The sequence below is a fragment of the Carettochelys insculpta genome, chromosome 3, assembly GCF_033958435.1.
Source record: "Carettochelys insculpta isolate YL-2023 chromosome 3, ASM3395843v1, whole genome shotgun sequence".
Classification (NCBI taxonomy): domain Eukaryota; kingdom Metazoa; phylum Chordata; order Testudines; family Carettochelyidae; genus Carettochelys; species Carettochelys insculpta.
The window spans coordinates 140,111,380-140,135,435 of NC_134139.1; the positions used below are offsets into that span (position 1 = coordinate 140,111,380).

Here is a 24,056-nt window from a genome sequence, read left to right on the forward strand (position 1 = left end):
GGGAACCACACAACCTTAACTCTGGCCTGTACTAATACCACACATTAATCACATGATTATGGTATTTTAGTACTTGTGGTACCAGTTTAGATTAAAATAATTTTTAAAAAGACACATTCTACTGGTTTCACTCATCATTATGTCACTATACATTTGTTATAAAGGATTTGCCATCATCTTGCAAAGTAAAAAATAACCTCATTAATAAAGCTCTTACCGCCATACGGGGTATCAAATAACGTCAGTCCATCATCATCTGTTGCCATTATACTAATTCCCTACAGCTTCTCCATCTGTGTTTGTACAATAAAAAAGCAGATTAACCAATAATTTGAAAACACCATTATTAACTAACAGCCTCTTGAAGTATCATTAATTTACAATGGGTACGAATTTAGCACCGATTCTTTAATGAGATCCAACAAGAAGCTAAGTAGAGGTAGATGGCTTTTTGATGCCAGGTTACACAATTTAGTTCTGTAGCCTGGCAAAATAAACAAGCTGCTATGATATAAATTAAGTATAAATTTCATGCAGCATTAGAAGTGTTCTTAAGCAAGACACAAGATTACATTCATCTTTATCTTATTTAGTATTGCTAAATAAACTTCATAGGAAAAAAAAACCTTCTTATGCAGCCAGCTTAGTTTATTAGAATAGCTAGCTTTTCCCACTGCCTGGCTTGAGCTACAGTCTGGGACAGCAGGCCTGGGGAGCCACTCAGTGGCCCAGGGAAGGATGAAACAGAAGAATGGTACCAAAAAAGAAAAAGCTTTACCGTGCACTGTGCGTACAGTTAAGGATGCTGGCTTGAGTCAAGCAACTGCCATCTGAGCTGCCCCACACAAACACATTCCCATTATACTTAAAAAACAAAGCAGCAACCTGTATAAACACTGTACATTTACATGAAATTTTTCCTGTCAGTGGATCAAATATCACTTAACCCAAGACATAGTATCCACTTGGTGTACAATCATTTCACCCTGCCCAACCCCATTTATATGTGACTACCTCAGAATAACAGGCTGGAGAACATAAAATAATACAATGTGAATAAGAGGACTAAGATATTTGGATACCAACACAAGTAACTATGCGAGGCATACATAAATGGTACCATCAAGATTCTTCAGAGGTGGAGGTGAGGGATGAAGATGTGGATACTGCTGTCTTGGGGAAAGAGCTCATGGGCATAACGTGTCAGATAAAGAACATAAAGTATGCCAGAGATGATGGGCCTAAAGTAGGAATATTAAAGATGCTCTCAGTAATCAGGAAGGTACCATGCTCAGTAAGAAAGTTAAACCAAAGTCAGAAGGCATGAGACAGAAATGGAGAAGGGGAGTTGGAGAACATGTTCTGGGCGCACCAGCCTGGTGTGAGGAGGGAGGGGGTGGGGTAGTAAGGCATAGTACCAGGCTGGAGATAGGCAGTGGAATATGTACCAATAAACATCAGGGAGACAGTGGAGGGGAGGGAGAAATGGGAGTTACACTAGGCTGGGAATGGCAGGGGATACAGGGGAAAGAAATGGGAGTTAATAAAAGAATCATGGGACTGGAACAGAGTCATCTAGTCCAGTCCCTGCACTCATGACAGAATTAAATATTATCTATACCACCCCAAACAGGTCTTTTGGAGAGTTTTAAGAACAGATTAGATAATGACACAGATGCCACAATTTCCTTAGGTGCTCAACTACCTTTATAGTTAAGAAGTTTTCTCTAATACCCAACCTAAATCTCCACTGATGCAATTCAAATCTATTAATCTTTTCCTGTCCTCAGTGAACAAGGAGAACAATTTATCAAGTTTCATGATGCTGAAGACTAATCACATACACCTGCTCAGCTTTCTGTTATGTAGCCTAAACAAACCCTACTTTTTCAGTCTTTGCTCAGAGGTCATGACTTCTAGACATTTAATCATGTTTGTTGTTTTCCTCAGGACTTTCCCCAATTTGTCTACAGAACTCCTGAAGCGCGATGCTTAGAACTGGGCACAATACTCTAATTAAAGCCTTGTTAATGCTGAACAGAGTGGCGGAATTACTTTTACCACAATGGGCAACCAAGAATAGAAAGTGGGCCGCATGATGGGCCCTCCTTCATCTCAGTGGGCCGTAATGGCCCATGGACCACCTCCCTCATGTGATTCTAGTGCAGACAGCTGATTCATGGTGATCCAGCTCTTGGAGGGAGGGGAAGAGCGATGATAGTGTGAATCAGTAGATTCACGGTGCTCTGCAAGTGCTAGGAGGGAGGGTAGGAGCAGGAAATGCACGGCTCTAGCACCCCATTGTGAGAGACGTGTGGAGGAGGGGAGCAGACAGGGGATCTGCAGGCCACAGATGGAACTCCAGTGGGCCATAAATTGCCCACCACCATTCCACTATCTTGCTTACAATACTTCTAATACATCCCAGAATGGTCTTTCCTTTTTTTGCAACAGTATTTTACTGTTAACTCAGATTCAGTTTGTGTTTTTCTATAACACACATTCCTTTCTGAAGTAATCCTTCCTGGGCTGTCATTTCCCATTTAGTGTGTTATGCCAAGCCAGGGATAGCAATGGGGAGAGGGAATCATAGAATCACAGAACCATAGGACCAGAAGGGGCCTCGAGAGGCCATCGAGTCCAGTCCCCTGCTCCGACGGCAGGACCGACCACTATCTACACCATCCCTGATAGTCATCTATCTAATCTGTTCTTAAATATCTCCAGCGAGGGAGATTCCACAACCTCCCTTGGCAACTTACTCCAGTACTTGACCACCCTGACAGTTAGGAACTTTTTCCTAATGTCCAACCTAAACTTCCCTTGCTGCAGTTTAAGTCCATTGCCTCTTGTTCTCTCCTCAGAGGCCAAGAAGAACAAGTTTTCTCCCTCCTCCTTATGACACCCTTTAAGATATCTGAAAACTGCTATCATGTCCCCCCAGTCTTCTTTTTTCCAGGCTAAACAAGCCCAATTCTTTCAGCCTTTCTTCATAAGTCATGTTCTCCAGACCTTTTATCATTCTGGTTGCTCTTCTCTGGACCTTCTCTAATTTCTCCACATCTTTCTTGAATTGGGGTGCCCAGAACTGGACACAATATTCCAGCTGAGGTCTAACCAGCACAGAGTAGAGCGGTAGAATGATCTCTCGTGTCTTGTTCACAACACACCTGCTAATGCATCCCAGAATCATGTTTGCTTTTTTTGCAACAGCATCACACTGTTGACTCATATTTAACTTGAAGAATGGGTCTTATTCCATGTCAGGATCCGACAGAAGAACAGGGATTGGGATTATGACAGGCCAGTGATATTCGTGGTGGAGGCACTGCAGCCATGAGCTACACCCAGACAGGGATGTCAATGACAGTACAATGGGGCACGGGCAGATACGCAAGACTTGGGGGAAGAGAGATACAGATGTTCTGGGACTAGGGGACTACAGCTGTACATTTGTGGGGGGGGGTAATGTCAGGCCAGGGACAACAGTGGGGCACCGCATGCCGGGTGGGGAGCTGTGGCTATGCTAGGCTAGGCCAGGGGTGATGGGGGGCCATGCCAGGCTGGGGAAGGAGGTGGGGCAAGGCAAACTAGGGAAGGCGGTGAGAGTGGGACTGTGTCAGGAAGGGAAGGGGAGAGAAGAGGAGTGCCAGGAGGTGGAAAGGCACCGCGGCCGTGTCCGGCAGGGGGCAGAGGGGACGGCAGCGAGGCTGTCCCAGAGGTGGCCGGCAGGGAGCTGTGCCAGGCGGGATGCGGGGCCAGGCGGAATGCGGGTCGGGTCGGGGCGGGGCGGGTCCGGTCCATTCCATTCCATTCCTCCCTCCCCTCGCTGCCGGCGCGCGCCTGCCGCTCCCGGTCCCGCCCCTACACCAACCGGTTGACGTCTCTCCGCCGCCTCGGCAGCTCCCCCGGAACCCGGGATCCCCTGGGCCGCCGTTGTCACCGCCGCACGTTCCGCAGGGCGGGCTTCGGGCGGCGGCCAGCCACTCAGCAGGGACGCACAGCACGTAACCTTACAACGTCACTATTTCCCGCCTCTAGAGAAAAACAGTTGGCGCCAAAGTGAACCCTCTGCGACGGCCCCGCCCCATACAACAGACCCCGCCCCTTACAGTAGAGCTCCCTCCCCTTCAGCCCTGGGCCCAGAGCCGGTGTACCTGCCGGGAGGGAGGGGCTCCTGGGCCCTCTCTGTTGCCACCCCGCATCCTGGGGCGAAGGGCTGCCGGGCGGCGCTTGCTTTTAAGTCACGCGTTTCGCACCAGCGGCGGGTTGCGTTCAGCGAGCTGCACGAAGTCTCCGCCAGGAAGTGAAAGTTAACCGACTTGGTGTGGGCAAAGGCGGCTGCCCCTGTAGGATCGGAGTCTGAATTCGGGGCCTCAGTCAGTGTTCCCTGCAAGCTGTGCCTTTGGGCGGCGGCCCAGCCGATTAGCAGAGCGTCCCCCTCTGGCAGCGTGCGGTTCTGCGGGAGGGGAATATGAGACGGTCTCGTCGCTGCCCTTGTAGCCGCAGTGTCGTTCGACTAGGTCGGTGCACAGCGAGGTGCCTTGCACCGGGCAGGAGCCAGCTCTGAACGCCAAGCCTGGGTAGAAACGAGCACTAACCCGGGGTAACTGAGACCGGACGCGGGCAGACTCGCCCCGGCTCCCGATGCTATTAGCAGAACTGGGGCAGCTCCCGGCGACCCCGTGAAAACTACCGATCCCAGCATGCATCGGTGGATCACTCAGCTCACGGTGGCGCACTGCATGCTGGGACGCGTAGTTTTCCACCGGCCCCCACGGCCAGGGGAGCGAGGCTTCTTCCTCTCTCTCAACGGCGCTGCTTGATGACGGTTAGCCAGAAACGGAAACCTGTCCAGCGCGAGCTGCGTGTCTCGCTTCGTCCCCCACGTGTCGCGCTGTATCGGGGCTTGGAAAGCTCCCTGGCGCGGGGGGATGGAGGCCCTGCGGCTCCGCCTGGCCGCCCCGCTGCAGCTGGTGGCGCAGCGCAACGAGAGGAGCCGCAGCGAGCTGGGCAGGTTCCTGGCCAAGCAGGTGAGCGAGCGGCCGCGCCCCTCTCGGAGTGAGCCTGAGGTGGGAGCGTGGGAAGCTGCTGCGAGACCCTCTGTCGGGCTAGCTGGGGACGACCAGGATTTCCCCGCCTCCCCCTGGCCCTTCTCGGGTGCGTCGCTGGAACGTCTCTCCCCAAAGTCCCGACACATCCCACCCCCCACCTGCCCGCCCCAGCTCGGGAAGCCTCTGCCCCGGAGCTGCGTCCTGCGCAGCGACCCCCTCCTTCGCCCCTCCGCCTTTGTTTGCTGCTGGCTCTCACGTCGCAGTCATTGTCCGGTGTCTTCTGCGCATCTAGGTGTATCTGCATTGGGGAGAGGACAAAACCCCTTTTTACTGACTCAGCACAGTTAGCTCTTGTCTTCTTCAGATCTCTGCAGTTGGAGGCACGGGTGCTCCCTTTCTCTGGACTATGTCCCCTTCCATAATAAATTGTTCCTCCTAGTTCAGGGATTCCCAGCCTATGGGTCAGGACCCAAACATGGATCACCATGAGATTTTTTTTAAGGGTCGTCAGCTGGGTGGCTCTGAGCCACATGTGACTCTTTAAGAAACCATTTGCAGCCCCCCCCCGCCGCCACTCACTCCTCTGGCTCCCAGTTCCTGTCCTGATGAACTGGAACTCAATTTAATTGGTTTAACGGCTGGTAGGAGGGATCTGCTCATTAAACCAATTAAATTGAGTCCCATTACAATGTAGCAGGTCAGGGAACTGCCCATGCTGCAGGAGGAGTAAGGGAGTAGGAGGGCTTGGGGAGCCACAGGGAGGAGGAGGCCCAGCAAAGGAGCAGCAGGGGTGGGGGCAGCAGTGGTGCTCATGTGAGGTAGGTGGGGGGATGCTTTGGGGCTGTGAGGGGTTTAAGCCTGAGGGAGGAGGGTGGTTTGGAACTGTAGGGGTTTAAGATTGGGGTGGGGGATTGGGGCTGTGAGGGATTTAATCCCAGGGCCTGGGGTTGGTGGTTTGAGGCTGCGAGGGGTTTAAGCCTAGGGATGGGGAGGAATCAAGATTCATAATTTTTTTTTTGCCCCGGGAGAACCTCCGTCTCACTGGGTTTGTATTGCCTTGGGTCTCAAAATCTTACTGAATCGTCAAAATGGGTCACTATCTCAAAAAGGTTGGGGGCTGCTTCCCTGGGTTTAACTCTGCTAGTCTTCCATGTCCATGATGAATTTGCTCTACAGCAGGCGTGTCCAACCCGTGGCCCTGGACAGCTAGTAATGCGGCCCCACAAGATCGTAAACTTTTAACATTATTATGTGATTTACATACATTAACTATATTATATATTTTATATGCGGCCCAAGACAATTCCTCTTCACTCAGTGCGGTCCAGGCAAGCCAAAAGGTTGGACACCCATGTGCTACAGTGAGATCAAGGGAGCTACACATTGAAATACCTTTGAAGACCTGAGCCTCAGTTCTTCCCCTACAGCCATTCCTCCCTGCCCCACTAATTTCAGGTTGTGTTTTTCTCCCACTCTGCCTCCCTGTAAATATTAGAGGAGTGTGGCCTAGTAAAGGACAGGAAGTCCTGGCTTCTATTTGTAGCTTTCCCAAATGAATGTGTGATCTCATATGTGTGATTTGGAGAAGAGCTCTAACTTCTGTGTGCTTTAGTTTCTTTAGCTATAAATTAGCTACTTACCTGTGTCTTGGGATGTTGAGATCTAATTCATTAATATCTGTGAAGCATTTGGAGGTCTTCAGTTGGAAGTGTTGTAAGAGCACATAAAAGTGCATAATTTAAGTATTATAACATCTGTAATGAGTGTAGTTTCAAAGGTGTGTGTGTGTGTGTGTGTGTGTGTGTGTGTGTGTGTGTGTGTGTGCGCGCGCGCGCGCAGGCCTATAGGTCTCAAAATTCCCATTTCAGTACATAGTAGGAAATGTTCCAGATGTATGAGGGGGAGGAAGCCTAAATTATCAAACTTTTTCAGAGCATAAACTTCCATTTCAAAATGATTTTTCTCTGCTGCAGTTAGGAAGACCTTTCTACTGTGAATCAATTATCTGCAGTACCTTTTTTACTTTTAAGGCAGCTTTACTCATTGGTGATTACAGTTTTCTCAAGCACTAGTAGGAACAAAGTGAGGTTGAATGGACTGAGTCTCTCAGATTTAGCAAACACTAAAAGTGAACATGCATTTGGGGGGGGTGGGTTTCAGGTGGATGTGAGAACTGCAAACATATGTATACGGGGAACTGAGTTACATTCCATCACTATTGCAGGCTGTGGTATCCTTGCTTTGTTCTGTTTACTTTTTTCTCATAAGGTATCAATGCAGCTTGTTTCAAAGTAGTTAATAACATGACAGACCTGCCATCATCTTGTTCCATGGTAACAGAGAGGTAGAGTTGTGTTAGTCTGTATTCTAACAAAACAAAAGGCTAACAAAATAATTTACCCATGAAACCTCATCACCTAACAAATTATTTTGTTAGTCTTTAAAGTGCTACATGACTTCTGGTTTATCGTCTTGTTCTGTTACGGTTGTTTTTGCCCAGTTAGCGGGCTTGATTTGACATTTTCAGGTCTGACTTCAGTGTATCTTTGTACCATTTGTAACAGCCACCATCAGCATAGCTGTCTTGTTTTAACTAGATCTTAGTCCTGGGCTGCCATCACTAAAGCCCCTTTCACAATCTAGCCCTGCTGCCGGGGCCAGATGAGTGCATCTCTTGTCTGGCCTTTGCAGCTTCCTGCTGCAGCTGGAGGAAGGCACCTCTCCCAGCAGGGAGCTGCCCTGGCCAGAGGACAGGAGCGTCTGCTCGCTGCGGCAGTTCTGTGCCCAGTTCTGAGCCCTTGCATAGGGCTTATTTGGCAACTGTGCAGCTTAGAAGGAGGCCTGATTAGAAGTCTCAAAGCCATTGGACCCGGCAAACAGACTGTGGCCTTGGCACAACTGCTCAGTGGATATTTTTATTATTGCTTATTTTGGTGCCCTGATTGTTCTGTAAGTGATGTGGCAACTTCACAAATGCAGAGGTTGTCTTGGCTGTCTGATGGGTAATATTAGTTGTGGCGTTCTGTGACAGCATGTTCTCTAGGTGTAACAGACTTGAGAGGAGCGCTGTTGATCTTAATAAATGGCTAGACATTCACATCTCTCTGCACTGGTTCATACAGTGCTTCAAAACAACAAGCAGTCAAGTAACACTTTAAAGACTAGCAAAATGGTTTATTAGGTTGGTTTTTTCATGTAGCTGATGGATCTCCATTCCAAACGGCTAAATGTAGTGCGTGAGTGAAGTGATCAGTTATAAATTAAATGTTGTCAGTCTAGTGCATAAACTATAGTAAGTAAAACTGCCATTTTTGCAAATTAACAAGTTTCCCATTGGTGCAGAATATGAGTCCTCTGCAAGCACAGGCACTCCAGCTTGGCCAGAGCAGCCCCATCTACGCTGGGCTGGAGCAGGCTCCCCAGCCACCCATGGCACCTGTTTAATTGGTGAACTGGTTAAACCTAGCGTTTAACTGGTGTGACAAGGTCATTACCACTCCTGGGCCTCAGACCTCTATTTGGTTCACAGTCCTGCCAAAGATATGGGCCTTGAGGCATGGGTTCCGCTTGCTCTTTCAGGGGTTTGGGCTTTTGTACCTTAAATAGAAGGGCATTGGGTAGGTGTCCTCTTAGCTGAGTAACCAGTCCTTCCCTGCTACTTGCTGATCTCTGAAGTTACTAGGGAAGGGAGCCCAAACACACCTTGCAGGAGCGCCTCACCTCCCCTGCTGTTTCTGGTAAAGTCTTTGTTTTCCTTATCTACTCTGACTCTCCCTATCTGTTTCCCCTTCTCTCCAACCTCCTCCTCTGCTCTCTCCACACCCTCCCTGCTGGGTGGGAGTGGAGGGGGGCAGAGGGAGCTTTTTAAAAGGTTGATAGCAGCCTCAAGTGGCATCCCTTGGCCCTAATTGATTCTAGCAGCTCTTTCCCCACTTCTCCCACTCTGTTGTGATAACTCCTGATTAGCTTGGGCCATTCCTGTTTTTTAGGGGTGCCTCTCTCTCCTCTGGTAAGCTAGTACCCTGGCCTGACCCTGCCTGTCACACTGGTTAACCAATTCAACAGGATTGAACATCCCTGCATCTGTGTCTCCTTGATTATCTTTACCAAGTTTCCATGATGCCTTTTACAGTAGTCTCCTGAGTTACGTGAGGGTTGCATTCCTGTGTACTCTCTCATAACTTAAATGTCACATAAGTTTGGGGATGGGGAGGAGCCGGGAACCAGGGGCAGTCTGAATGGCTCCCCTGGGCTTGTGGGAGCCAGGTGCAATTTCTCCTCAGCTCTCCCATCTGGGAGAAGCTGTGCCACTGCAGCTGTCTGCCCACCCAGCTCCCCCAGCTCTCTCTCCATTGGGTTCAGCTAGACAGGTGCTTCTTCTCTGCTGAGGGAGCTGGGGGCTGGAGCGCTTCCAATTAATGAGAGTTAAGTGTAAATCGAAATCACACATACGGGGGGATTATTGTGTATCAATCCCCTCATTTAATGCCAGGCCCTCTAGTTCACCCATCTTAGTGTTTAGATGTTAACCATTTGTATATAAGCACGTGTACATTTTGTTAATCTTCAGTTGCTTGTCTTTATTTATAATATTTAATGTTTGATTATTCTTTATCTCTGTTTGATTGTAACACCTGTCTGTATTTTACCAAGTTCATTCGTATCTGCTTTTCTAGATGTTAGAGTTCCCCTCTTTTAGGAAAGTCATACTTAAAGGATGTCTTTGTCTGAATCCAGTGGTCTGCCATACCTCCTTAGCTTTTCCCCAACCCTCAATCTAAAAAAAGGTATACTACCTTTTTAATTTTACAGTAATCTCTTTCATATTTGGCATTCTATCATTTGGAACTCTCAAACAACCAGCATTTTACCATAATCAAATTTTAGGTACATTTTTCATAAGTACAGTATAATGAAAGTAAATACAGCAAATACAGTATGTTTACAGTGTACAATACTACTTTTTTTGGTAAATAAAGTACTCCATGTACATTTTTGTTTGTTTTCTAATATCTAATCTTGTTTTTCTTTAGTGTTATGCACTGCTAGGTATTATCCAGAATATTCTGCCTGTCTTTCTGTTCCTGTGGGTGGAACTGACAGCATTTCAGAAAATGCTACCATGAAGGTCCTGGACTTCACTCTTTTAGCTGGCACCTTAGATTTTACCTAGTGCTTGCAGGACCAAAAGATGCTTAGAAGCAAATAAGCCCTCCTGTTACCTGTCTTTTTGGAGTAGCTAAGGGTTGAGTACTCTTGGAGACAGAACTAGTCTTTCATCCTAGATGTAATCCTTCCAGGCCGGTGTTGAGGTAGGAGAGTGCTATGGGGAAGCTTGTGCTGTTGCTCTTTTTTACCTCTCTTATAAAGTCTCAGCTGCTCATTTTCCACAGGTAATAAAATTAATACATGAAACCAAGTAGGCAAGATTGGGTGTGTTCATTGTTACTTTACTGGGCAGAGTCTACTGATTTACCTTGTCTTGGTACAGTTTACCAATCATTACAGCAGTTAAAAATAATAGTTGTTTTGCTACTCAGAAGCCCCAGGGAGCCGATAAAAAGGTGGCAGCTGCTGGCCCTCCCCACGCTACAGGGAAACAGCAGCTCTCTGGCCAGCAGCTGCCTAGCTGCTGGTGGAAAAGGTCGGAGATGGGAGGGCCCAAATACAGGACAATTAGTCCCTTTTAAAAAATAAGTAGGGATACCTTTTTGGTGCCCTAAATATGGGACAGATGGTCACCTTGTCTGTGATAGTGTCAGAGAACAATATGTTGTCTCGGTTTATTTTGTGAGAGCTGAGAGGAAGTGAGGGAAGTGTAGAGCTTCAGAAAATCAAAACTAATGGTATTCGAGGAGCAGATTAAGAGGGATTGTGTTGTTTGAAGTAATGAGTAAGAGAGTTGAATGACCGTGTGTATGTTGTCTTATGTTTGGCTACACAGAGCCTTGAACAAGAAGGGAGATAAGTTTCCTCAAGAACTGTTTTATGACCGGGAGATAATAGCAATAGGCTGCAGAAGAAAGGATCTGATTGCTAAAGACATGAAAGAAGGCTTGTTTACATTTACATAAAGCAACTGGGAAGGAACTGGGGTTGACAGTGAATATGGGTCTTATTTGTTCTCTTTTGCAGAATATTTGATGCACTTTTTGTACAAATGATCCTTTGGACATGAAGGCTGGAAGCATTTTTCAAAACTGCAAATAAAACTTTCTTCTCTCAGAAATGTGTACTTTAAACACTGTAAAAAATGTGGAAATAACATTATTTATAGCATGACTGATTCTCCTGGGGTCTTAGAGCCATGTAATTTTGTCCTGGTCCTCTGTTCCATTATGACGGTCTCCATCCCAGTGTGAAAATTTGTGGTGGTTACAGCTCCTTTTGCCAGTTGCTTGAAAAGGCACCACACAAACCCTTCAAGCAAGGGTGGGCAGTAATTTTTGATGGGGCAGAAGGTAGTCCAAGAATTTGCCAAGTGGTAAAGGGCCATACTCTTCCATGATACTAATGGAGGGGGTACAGGGTCTGTAAAACCCTTCCTCCTCCCCATGCACCTGCTTATGGTGACCTCAGCACATGGCCCTAACTTCCATGTCCCCACACATCGCTCAATGGCCAGTGGCATTGAGTAGTGTGTGAGGAAGTGGAAGTCAGGGAGCTGGGCCGTATTTTGCCTGCCCCTGCCCTAAAGATTGCCATGAGGAGTAAAGGAACTTGTCCTTCTGTCCTTTACCTCCTTTTGTTTCTGCCATTGCTACTTTCCTGTTGTGCTGCCTGATTTCTGCTAAAAATTCCTCTTGGAGTTTCATACTGATGGGCAATGTGAGTTGGAATAGTAACTCATTTTATCTGATCTTGGCTTTTATTTGTCCTTTTCTTCTTTCTCCTCCTCCAGATTTGGACTCAGCAGGATCGCCAGTGTATTCTCAATGCGTTAGCACAGTTATTACTGGATAAAGAATGTACTCTGCTGATTGGTCGTCACTTTCGACCAATCCTTCTGGATTTACTGGAAAGAAATGCAGAAGCCATTAATGCTGGGGGCCAAATCAACCATGATCTGCATGAAAGGCTGTGTGTAGCAATGAGTAAGCTCATTGGTGACCACCCTGATTTGCTGCCGTAAGTGATGTGATATCATCCTGTGTAACGTTTGAATTTGTTCTCTATATGAGGTGCTGCTGACTCACCAGTAGATGTGTCTTCTGTCATATATGGTAGCACGTTTTATGAAAATTAAGCATTGGCTAAAATTTTAAAAACCATGCAGCTAAAATTAGGCTCATTGTAAATCCAAATGTAGACCTAAATAAAAGTTGTCGGTACTGCTTCGGCAAATTGGAATTGACCCGCTCTTGACCAGAGCTTAGCACAGAGCTTGACCAGAGCGGAAAAGGTGCAGGCTACTGTTTGTCCTTGTAATATGACTAATTAACAATGGTCAGCTAAACTGACTTCTGACGAATGTTAAAATGGTTGTGTGCAGTGTGAGAGTAATGTTGGTCACAGCATAACCTCAGAGTTGTAGAATCGTAGGCCTGGAAGGGACCTCAGGCGGTCATCGAGTCCAGCCCCCTACCTCAAGCAGCATCAACCCCCCGCCCCCCCAAGTCATCCCAGCCAGGCCATTATCAAGCCGAGGCTTAAAAACCTTGAGGGCTGGAGAATCCACCACCTCTCCAGGCAATGCATTCCAAAACTTCACCACCCTCCTGGTGAAGTAGTTTTTCCTAATATCTAACCTACACCTCTCCCTCTTCAACTTCAGACCATTACTCCTCGTTCTGTTATCTGACACCACTGAGAACAGTTTCTCACCCTCCTTTTTAGAGCTCCCCTTCAGAAAGTTGAAAGCTGCTATTAAATCACCCCTAAGTCTTCTCTTCTGTAAACTAAGCAAGCCCAAATCCCTCAGCCTATCCTCATAGGTCTTGTGCTCCAGCCCCTTAATCATTTTTGTTGCCCTCCGCTGAACCTGCTCCAGCACATCCACATCCTTTTTATACTGGGGGGTCTAAAACTGGACACAGTATTCCAGATGTGGCCTCACCAGTGCCGAATAGAGGGGAACAACCACTTCTCTAGTTGTGAACGCTTTGGAAATAGAGATTGTTCATAACCCTAGATAAAATGCTAGGGTTCTTTCAAAAGTTTACATTTGAACATTAACTTGATACAGCTTTGAAACTTTACTGTGCAGGAGAAGAATGCTGTTTTTTCTTTTATGATAGTTTACATTTAACACAACAGTGGAATGTATTTACCATTTTTTGTTGGTGTTGCTACTGCCTGATATCTCATTTGGAAGTAGAAATATGCATGTGTCATTTACTAAGTGAGCTTTTCCTCTGGGGCTTGTGACTCTGAAGCTCTACTGTATTAGAGAGACAAGGTGGGTGAGGTAATATATTTATTGAAGCAACTTCTGTGGGTGAGGAAAAAACAAGCTTTTGAAATACGTCTCTTGTACAGGTTTGGGTAAGATAGGGCTTGTCTACACTGGAAGCTTACACCAACATAGTTGGTGAAAGATCCACACCCCTGAGAGCTGTAGCTATGCTGACCTAACTCCCTGTGCAAACAGTGATGGGCCAATGAAAGAATTGTTTTGTCCACCTAACTACTGTCTCTCTGGGAGGTGGATTAATTACAGCAATGGGAGAACCGCGCCTGTTGCTGTAGTGTCTTCACTAAAGCACTACAACAGTTGTCTCTCGCATTTTCAGTATAGATAGAGGCTTCAGAGTGTCCTAGAAAAATGCAGTGGTGGAAGAGCTGTTAACTATTTATGCTAAACAGTCTGTTCCACTTTTATTTAGTTGTGATGCTTTTGAGTACCATTCTCAGACCTGAAGAAGACTTCTGTGTAACTTGAAAATTTTGTTCAACCAACAGATGTTGGTTCAGTAAAGGATATTACATTGCCTGCCTTGGCTCAAATAAAATGGTATTATTTCCAATTATAGACGGGGCTTCAATTTACATTTGGCTTGCATTGTATCAACAAATCCTGTTTTGGAACTTTTTGTGGGTTAGAACCCTTTTTAGATTATTTACTGTACCCTAAGGTCGTGACACTTGTGAGTTTGACATTTGCGAATTGAGTTATTCTCAGGCAGCTAAGCTGTCAGAGCAACAACCACAAGAATGAAGGTGATCGTAGCTGGGGCACCGAGTGAGGCGGTGGGTTGATGAAGAGCAAAGGAAAGCCGGAAACATAAGCAAGCGGGTCCCCTGCCCCCTGACTCTCCAGCTGGGGGAAGAAGCATAACTGGGGGAGTTAGTTTCACTTTTCTGTGCCAGGCTTGGCAGGTAGGCAGGCAGGTGGAGCCTGCTTCTGAACAGCTATTCTCCCTGCTCTGCTGGCCACAGTTACCACTGCAGGGACCCTGTACTCACTGTAGCTCCCTGCCCCCTCCAGGCCCTTTCCCCGGCTCACGTGGGGTCACTGACGTGGTGTGGGGACAGATGCAGAGGATCCCCACTCGTGTGTGCACACACTGGGCCAGGGACCCTGCTCACCCCAGGGCTGCAGGGAGGGTAGTGCAGGGCATGGGTGAGGCCAGGGTGTGGGGCCACTGTACCTGTGCTGGAAGTTGCGTGTGAAGAGGGCCAGGTGGTTTTGCACTCCAGCAGCCATGGCTGCTCCAGCAACACTGACGTGCCACAGCGGCAGCCACCATCCCTGGCCTGACCTATATAGAGCAGGGAGCCTGATCCTGTCTTCAGCCAGCAGCACGGCCTGGCTGCCAAACAGCTCCGTACAGCCCTGCTGCCCAGAACTGCTCAGGAGCCTGCCATGTTCTGCTCCCCCAGGTGGGGTAAAATGGGACAAAACGATATGCATGAAATTCAACATTCATGAGGGTTTTCAACACCCAACCCTCGCAAATGTCACTGTCCTACTGTATTATTACTTGAATATGTACATATGCCCATCTTAGGGTGCATCTACACTAGGAACTAATTTTGAAGTTAGGCACTACGTTGAAGTAGCTCCCTGGAATGGAGTAGTGCCTTACTTTGAAGCTTAACTTCGAAGTAGGACGTGTGTAGGGTGAAGTAAGCAACTTCAAAGATATTTTTGTAGTGTAGACACAGCCTTAATATTTCCACTTATCTCTCTTTAAGATTTGCTTTGAGATATTTTAAGGATACTTCACCAGTGTTCCAAAGACTCTTCCTGGAAAGTTCTGATACAAACACAGTCCGATATGGGCGCAGACGGATGAAGTTACGGGATCTCATGGAGGCTGCTTACCGATTCCTTCAGGAAGAGCAGTCTGTATTCCGGGAATTATGGGATTGGAGTGTGTGTGTTCCGTTACTAAGGAGTCATGATACTCTAGTCCGCTGGTAAGTTTAAATCCAAAAATCTTGTCCATTCAGGGGCAAATATGCTGAATTTCTCCTATCAGCCTTCACTTTTGAAGGGAAAGATGAGAATATCCTTTAGCGATATCAGATAAAGAGTGTTACTCTTCAGGACCATGGTTCCCCTGCAGAACTGGGGATGCTGGCTGCCACTAGGGGCCACTGGACTATGCAGATCGCAGCTCGCAGTAAGTGGTGCACCCTGACTATCTGACTTGGTCCTCATTCTCCTGGGAATGGGAAAGGTCCTGGGAGACCCAGCTCTGGCAAAGAGTGAGGAAGGGCAAGGCTGCCATGTACTACATCCCCCATTGGGATACTAAAGAAGCTAGCGGGAGCTGCTTGTCCATTTACTGGAATAGGTTGCATGGCTTTTCTACAGTAATTTTGGAAGGGAGACCCAAACTTTTAGAGGCTTTTCTCTTTCTCAGCTTCGCTGAGCATTGTTGGTGGTCAGAAAATGGAAACTGACTGACTAAATCTGACGATAAAAAGTATTTGCTGGTTAGATTTAGCACTTAACACTTTTTAAGTTATACGTATTCATTGTTTGAAGAGGCTCTAGCAGTGTAGTCAAAAGATTTGAAGTGGTCTTAGGATTCTGTCAGCACTGAGACTTGAGCTGACATCTTGATCTCTTGATACAATGGCCTGTCTAACTGCCAAATTAGACAAAAGCCAGATCTGGTAGAAAGCCACATCCTCCATTTAAGGTGAAGATGACCAAGATGCCTTTACGGTTTAAAAGTGCACTAATTATTGTTTCTGCTACGGTATGCCCTCCTTATAGAAAGGTTTGTTCCATTGAGGTACTTTATTCAATGTGCTATGACTTGAGTCAGTTTTCTCTCAAGAAATATTTCAGATTATTATACTATAATATTATTATTATTATTATTATCATCAATAGACACTTAAAGCACATTCATTGAAGTGAGGCAATAAAAATATGAAACAGGATGCAACAGATCATTGTAGAAAGGTACTACATGTTTTCCTTGGGTAGTAGACTGATAGGGCAGTGAATTTTGGGTTGTAATCTGTCAGTTATATGCCAAAAGGTCTCTTTTCTACTAAGAGTTGGACAACACATTATTACTCTGTAACCAAACTGTAGTTGTGTAGGCCAGTTCTTCCCCCCTTTGGGGCAAAAGATGTACAAAATTCGTCCATAATTTTGTGCCCTCATTTATGAATCAGAATCATACACATAAGTTTCTAAAGAGTCTTTTGAAACATATTTTATGTTCTTTTCAGGTACACTTCAAATTGCCTTGCTTTAGTTGCATGCATGAACGATGAGCACAAATCATCTTTCCTTAAGAAGATATTCAATCCAGATGAATTAATACATTTCAAACTAAAGTAAGATGAATTTTCACATTGAATACATTGCATGGTTTTAGTATATCTGGTGTAAATGACATCCAACTGCAATAATGAGTGTTGATATTAATTTGACAGGCTACTAGAAGAATCACATGTACAGAATGTGGAGAGAGCCCTTGTTTTGGCCAATCCAGACGTATCTCTTTGGAACAGAGAGCCAGGGCTACAGTGCACACAAGGAGAGATTGTGTCAGCTGACCTATCTGCAAACGTGATAGCAGTATGCGGAGTTGTGCTACCGAGGCAACAACTGGTGCCTAAAGAACAGGTAAGTACATCCTTTATTGTGGCCTGCTTATTAAATTAAATTAAGTGAATGCTAAGAATTGACCTACTCTTCTTAACTTCTTAAGTGAAGTTTAATGTATGTATGTAGTATTGATGGGCAAATTTTATCTCATGCTGTGCCATGCATTAAGTCACTCTCAAATGGAATGTTAGTACTTCAGAAGGGCTGTGCACTGCAAGGAAACACCGCAAAGGTTAACATGGTGGTTTGTCCAGTTTCTACATATTACTACCTGTAAGCTGGCTCTGAGAAAATGTTCAGCAAATGCTTTTCCAACTCTGCCTACTATCCTCTTTCCAAACCCAGATGGTTCCTCAAGAACAAGGAGTCGTGACGTAGCTGGCAAAGGTGTCCAAACAGGCATTTGTTATCCTAATGAAAATGATTTTTATATCAAGAGTTTATCTTCTCTTTGCCAGTAGTTGCTCCTACAAATAAGACCTTTCTTCATGATGTTTTAGAAATGAAACACCATTAAAAAACTTACTCAATGAAAGTTGCCATTTTCCTGCTAATCGGCAGGAAAAGAAAAAATAGGAAAATATTTCTACACTTAAATTGATAGGAGAGGCACTGGACTCAGTACATTTTAGAAGTGTTCTCCTAAACAGTTAAAACAATCTTATTTCTTTTCGTAAGCTATTGAGGCAAATGAGATAAACATTGGCAACTTGAGAAACACATCCATGTTCTGCAGAAACTGCTTCTAACCTGTTCTCCCCATTCCCATGCCCTGTACTTCCTGTTAGCTTTAGCTAATACTTGTAGACTAGGCCACTCCCCAAACCACTTTTCTTGTTTCCACTCTAAGCTGAGCAACTCCTGACTCTCTGTTCAGCCTTAAGCTACATCTATACTTACCAGGAATGTCGACTGCTGCTGTGAAATTTTAGGTACGCCAGTTGCATACCTAGCAGCCGTTTTGCAGTTTTCGATGTTGGTCCCTGTCTTCACTGCAGACTATCAACTGGAGCACTCTTCCCACTGACATTCCTTAATCCTTGTGAGTCGCAAGGAGTTCCAGCTCCCCAGAAGACTGAAGCTAAGCGTTCGATCTTCTGCAGCCAGCGTAGACCTAACCTTAGCCTTAGCACATGTTGCTTATCTAAAAGTACTAACCTGGAGACGTGTGTGGAGAACAATTTTTTTGGGATTTCTCAAGCAGTGTGGGGCTCCAGAAGACAGAATTTTCACTCTCTGAATTTCTGGGACTCTTAACAGTTTTATTGGGCTTGTAATTTTACTGCATTTGCCATCTACCACCTTTTTGTAAGTAATTCAGTTGTAAGTAATTGAAACCTGTTTAAAATGGGAGTTCAACTACAGCACTCTTCTATGTTTTCAGCAAATGAGTTTCTGTTGTTTCTTCTCTTGCTATCTCCTCTCTCTTTGCTTGTCAGGAAAATGGCAACCTCTGTGGAATAAACTGAAGTTTTCACATCTGTAGAAAAGTTAAGAACTATTAAGAATGTGCTGATGAATGAGCTTACATCCTGATTGGAAAATAAATGTTTCGTTTAAGAGTCAAAGGAAAAACTAAAATAATCGAAGAAAACTAAGTCAAACTAAAATAATCTAAGAAAAATATGGTATATTATAGGTGCTTTATACAAATGTTCATCAGTGAGTAGTGATTCCACATTTTTGTCTATTGAAATATGAATAAATTCAGCACTTCAGTTTCATTGAGTAAGGTTGTTATCAGTAAACAATGGCTGTTGTATTTGGCAAGTCTTAGTCATGTAATGGGGTAGCTGCTCTAATTTCATCTGCTATATACTTAAAATGATTTTTTTTTGGTTAAGTCTGATATATGTTGGTGCAACTTTAAAATAATCCCTCTACCATTAATGCAGCTGTAGTCTGACTGGCTTTTAGGAGCAAATTAATTTATGCATACACTTAACAAACTGTGTATTTTTATGTTAGGTTTTTGATGGCTTCAGTCTGTTTTTATACTAACCTTTAAATAGGGCTTGTTCAGGCTGCATTCTCAGTGACCCACTGTATTTGGCATAAGATCATAGTTGTAAGTACATTGCCAGCATTTTCTGGTATTCATACTCATTTTTTATGAATCCAGCACTGGAGCTTTCCCATAGTACTATACACAACCCATCTATGAATATGAGTACTTTAATTTGGTAACTTAAGTTCTCTACCCTAACAGGGGAGTACCATGAACCATTTTGTGATGGTTGAATCTACCTGCATGAATCTTCAAAACCTTGTGATGGCAGTAGCCTCCCAGAATCCTGTATTATTAGAAGGACCAATAGGATGTGGCAAAACTTCTTTAATTGAGTATTTAGCAGTTGTTACAGGAAGAATGAAGCCCCCTCACTTTCTGAAAGTTCAACTTGGAGATCAGACTGACAGTAAGGTAACGGAAAAATAGTTCTACTGTTGGGTAAAGGGTAAATTCTTTTATGATTGTCACTCAAAACCCTCTCCTTAAACTGGACTTACATTATTTAAATGTTGAAGTATTGATTGTAGCAAGTCCAGTTTCTTAATGGGAAATGAAGACTCTGAAGTTGGGAAACTGCAAGATACAGGCTTAGCAAGTTTTAAATTTTTCACAAAAAGTGAATTTCATGAATTCTTCTTTAAAGCTATTAAATTCTTTAGGATTTTGCTACATGAGAGAGCGGCTTTGATTAATTAAAGGATGATTTAGTAACTGGTGTAAAAGGCTGCATACACTTCTTATTTCAATTTTAAACAAAGATTTTTTTTCGCTTTACCGTAACACACTTGGGAACTGGCTCAGCGGGGAACAAGTTTAAGTTGAATTGAAATAAGTTGCTTTTAAACTGTGTGTCTACATATGGTTTGCACTGGTGTGTAACTATGGTAAACCCTTGAGATACATGCAATCAAGTTGCACATGTCTTGGTTTAATGCAACTGCTGCTGTCAGGGACGTCAGCCTGACCCACAGCTGCTGTATCTGACTGACAGACAGCAGCTTGCAGTGTCAGAGAACCAGTGCTGCAAACAGCTGTCTGCACATGGGCTCCTCAGCTGGGAGAACTAGTGCCGCAAGTAGCTGTCTGTGCCAAGCTCCCCAGCTGGGAGAAGCTGGGGGCTGCATGGCTGCCCCCCCCCCCCACTTGCCCCGTTGCCTGTTTCCCCCAACCCTTCCCCAATTTATGTGAAATTCGTTTTACTTGGAGGTTGCCCAGAAAGCAACATGCACAGATACTGTACGTAGGTTTTAGAACTCCTGGGAGTTAAATAGGTGCAGCTCTGCCATAGAGGCCAAAACTAGTGAAAATTGCACACTTCAGATGTTTCGTGTATGTCCTAGTGAGTTTGAGCTGATGCATATTCTCACTTTACTTTGTGCTTGAAGAGCATTGAGATTTTAATATAACTTGTTAAACTCCTACAGTTCAATGAGCAGGCTAACATTCACAGTGTTAACTTTGGGCATTGTGTTGCCAGATGCAGCAGTCTGTCCCCCTTGTATGGAAGAGCAAGTTGTTTTCACTGTTTGTAATGTAGCAATAAAACTGTCTCACAGGGCTCAGTCGTAAGATCACCGTGTTGGGAAAGTGTAATGAAACTGGAAATAAGTGGCAAAGTATAACGGCTAGAAAAAATTTAAATAACTGAACTATGCAAGAAATGCTTAGAAGAGGAGTGTATCTGTATTGCACAGAATTTCTAGTGGGTCTCTTGAAATAGCTCTTTATTTCAAAATGCATTTTTTTAATGACCTACATTTTACGTTGGCAATCGCTTTTGAAGAAGAAAAATGAGTTTACTAGAGGTTCAGAGGACCCTAGCTTTTCTGTTTTTATATGTATTTTGAGTAGTAATTCTTTCATCTTGATGAAAAAGAAACAAAGGTTTGGATTGTTAACTAGCTGGGTGTCAGATCAAACCATGGGAAATGATTGATTTAATACAAATTTTGTACATACTCCTGACAATTTCAGTGTTAATCATTTTTCCTAAGAAGTCTGGGACTATCTATAGATCACTTCAGAGTCTAGCTCTTATGATCTGTTAAGAGAACAAATGGGAGTTTTTCAGAAATGTAGAGTTTTTCTTGGAACACTAAAGTGAGTATAATATGGGGGAAAAAACCTACCTGAGGATAGTGTTGATATACAGTTAAACTCTTTCGTAGCTGGCATTCTATTATCTGGAACTGTCAAATACCAACATATTAACCGTAAGTAAATTTTAGTTACGTTTTCCTTATTTACAGTATAGTGAAAGTAAATGCAAATTAATACAGCAAATGCTGTATAAGTTTACAGTGTACAATGCTACTGTTGCTGTTAAATAAAGTACTCTGCATAAGGTTTTTTTGTTTTTCTTAATATATAATCTTGTTTTTCCATCATGTTATGCGTTGCTAGGTATAGCTCTCTATTATCCAGGATATTTGAATTTCCTGGTCCTAGGGCTGCTGGGTGTGGAAGAGTTTACTGTATGTAGAGCACTGCGAATGTGCATATATTCATTTTATATTCATGGGTATCTGTAAAACACTTTTTTGTAGCTCATGGATCAGTTGTGAAGGTAAATTTTGTATCTGTGCAGGGCTCTAGGCAGAAAATGCAAATGACTTATATGCTGGTGTCAGATGACTGTGTAAATTTTATGTCTGAGTTTATCAAGACGGCTAACAATGCAGCTTTTCTTTTTTTTTTTTTTTTCCTGGGGCAGACCTTACTGGGTATGTATCGTTGTACAGATGTGCCCGGGGAGTTTGTATGGCAGCCTGGAACGTTGACACAAGCTGTCACTAAAGGGCACTGGATACTGCTGGAGGATATTGACTATGCTCCTCTGGAAGTGGTATGTAATTTACCTTTTATAGGCAATGTAAAGTAAGTGGATGATGATTTGAGGCAGAGTGCTCATTGGTTTTGAAAGCTAATGTCCAATCAGTGGTAGTATGGATCTGATGTCTTGCAGGGTTGGGGCAGGGAGGAGGAAGGAAGAAAGTGATAATTTGGTAATTTGAACTGAGCAATTGGACAAGTGATTTTATTTTTCTTGCTGGTTTTGAATCCTGGTGATGGCAAGATGGCCCAGTGTTACATTCATTCTTTTTCACTCACCATTCCTTGCCCCAGCTGGGACAGCTTAAAAAAATTATACCAATCATGCTCTGGAATAAGTACTGTGACATCTGTCTTAATTTATTCCAATTAGTCTGATGTAGCGCTAATGTTCATTAGAGAATGCTTTTCTTTATACTGGTGACTGGAATGCTACATTGCCTTCTATAAATAGGGTTCTTGTATAAAGTTTGTATGCATGTTTATCAAAAATTCAATTTTTTTCTTGCATCCCGTTATTTTTTTCATAGCTCTATAAAGTATCCTTTATGGGACTCTCTCTGCTGCTGTTTAGTTTATTGCAATGTAGGCTTTCAAAGTACAGGGACCCTATAAAAGCCAATACATAGTGTCCTTAAGCAATTTGATGGGTCTTCTTGAAATAGTGTGAAGTGTCCTGTTTTACAAGGTAAACTAGAGTTTAATGTCGTCTGTTTTTTTAATGGTGTTTATATGTCTGTTTTATAACCCTATGCTTTTCTAGAAACACCTTGTCTATATTTGAGTCTTTTACCGCTAGAGGGTTGCAGACTTCTCAGTTCTGTAGGCTGAGCTCATTATACACGCCAGACTCCATTCATTCTGCTCTCCTCTCCCACCCTCACCAACACGCTCTTTGTATGGCAACTCCCCTGTAACCCCAACCCTTTCTCCAACCTTTTATTTCTTTTCCTTCTGTTTGGAAGGTAAGTCCTGCAGGGCATCAACATTTTATACTCTTATTGGGGTGACAGGCATAGCTGGGCTCTGTGGATAATGTTGTGATGCAAGGAGCTAATGGCTGCAATAAATAAAATTTTTTATTTAGTGTCAGATTTCTGTTGGCCAGTTGAGACAACCAGGTTTCCATAATGCATAGGTGAAACTACCTTTTGAGTCCATTGGGTTATCAAAAGGCTACACTTTTGACGTGTCATGCAGAGGTCAGGATGAAGAAAGATGAAAAGGAAAATGCTTATGGTCATTTTTCTATCCATGCTTCATTAAAAATGTGAGTGCCAGCCGAAAGTGTGGTAATATACTCTTGCTTAGGGAACTTGAGTGATGTGAATTGGGACTGTCCAGTCCTAGTCAGTGCCCCTTTGAAACAAGTACATTTGGATGAAGATGTACAAGAAGAACTGCTGTTCCTGGCTGACTTGCATATTAAAGGATCCCAGTGTAAGTGGGCTGGGACTCATAAAACAGTTGCAGTCTGGGTTGGTGGGCTTCTCTCAGAAGCACAAGCATTGCTTTGTTTCCAAGGTGGGAGTTGTTTCTCTCTTTCAGATCTCTGTGCTGATTCCTCTTCTGGAAAATGGAGAATTACTGATTCCTGGTCATGGGGACTGTTTAAAAGTGTCTCCTGGATTCCAGTTCTTTGCAACCAGAAGGTAGGCATGTAAGGTGAAATGAAGACAAGTGTTATTGGCTGTTTTTAATCTGAAGGTGATGAGCAAGGAAATCAGACCAACAAAGCTCAGATGGCTAGAATGTGATGTGATTTAATAAAATGTATGTAAAACATGTTAAAGGAATGCAAGCAGTCTTATAGTAGGACTGAATCTAGATTGTTGTATCTTATGCAAACTGTTACTTCTGCAAGATTGAAGGCCTTGGAGGTTAAAAATAAGAATGGATCATCCTTCATTTTCCTTCATGGAGAATATTTTAATTCAGAATAGTAATAAATTCTGATTTTTTTTTTTTTTTTGTGTGTGTTGTTAAAACTAACTATGTAACTATATAAAATATTTGGATTCTCACATATAGGTAGCATGGGGATCTCAAATTCACAGGCTTCTCTGATCAGAGCATTTTTGCAATCTAGCCCAGGAGTCCCTGCAGCCCATGAGGAAGTGGGAAAAGATGTGTAGGTCCT

General features: G+C 44.1%; 2 protein-coding genes across 6 annotated transcripts in view; one reads left to right on the forward strand and one right to left on the reverse strand.

Moving 5' to 3' along the window:
• CASP8AP2 (caspase 8 associated protein 2) overlaps positions 1–4,456 on the reverse strand; it is a 29,664-nt gene extending 25,208 nt beyond the window's left edge. For 3 of the 4 annotated variants that reach the window (XR_012645085.1, XR_012645084.1, XM_074990882.1), the window contains exons 1-2: positions 3,875–3,958; positions 218–293 (exon numbers count right to left, since the gene is read on the reverse strand). Coding sequence is in view for 2 of the 4 variants with exons in the window: in XM_074990882.1 (XP_074846983.1) it covers positions 218–266 (49 nt within the window). In the remaining 2 variants the exon portion in view is untranslated. Of the gene's footprint in view, positions 1–217; positions 294–3,874; positions 3,959–4,157 lie in introns of those variants that run through there. The other variant, XM_074990883.1, reaches the window with a different exon arrangement.
• A 420-nt stretch (positions 4,457–4,876) lies between these two features.
• Positions 4,877–24,056, forward strand: part of MDN1 (midasin AAA ATPase 1) — a 165,535-nt gene continuing 146,355 nt past the window's right edge. For both annotated transcript variants that reach the window (XM_074990884.1, XM_074990885.1), the window contains exons 1-8: positions 4,877–5,033; positions 11,956–12,182; positions 15,192–15,416; positions 16,692–16,799; positions 16,899–17,091; positions 19,283–19,495; positions 21,798–21,929; positions 23,465–23,568. In XM_074990884.1, coding sequence (XP_074846985.1) covers positions 4,935–5,033; positions 11,956–12,182; positions 15,192–15,416; positions 16,692–16,799; positions 16,899–17,091; positions 19,283–19,495; positions 21,798–21,929; positions 23,465–23,568 — 1,301 coding nt within the window. In that variant the 5' untranslated portion in view covers positions 4,877–4,934. The remainder of the gene's footprint in view (positions 5,034–11,955; positions 12,183–15,191; positions 15,417–16,691; positions 16,800–16,898; positions 17,092–19,282; positions 19,496–21,797; positions 21,930–23,464; positions 23,569–24,056) is intronic.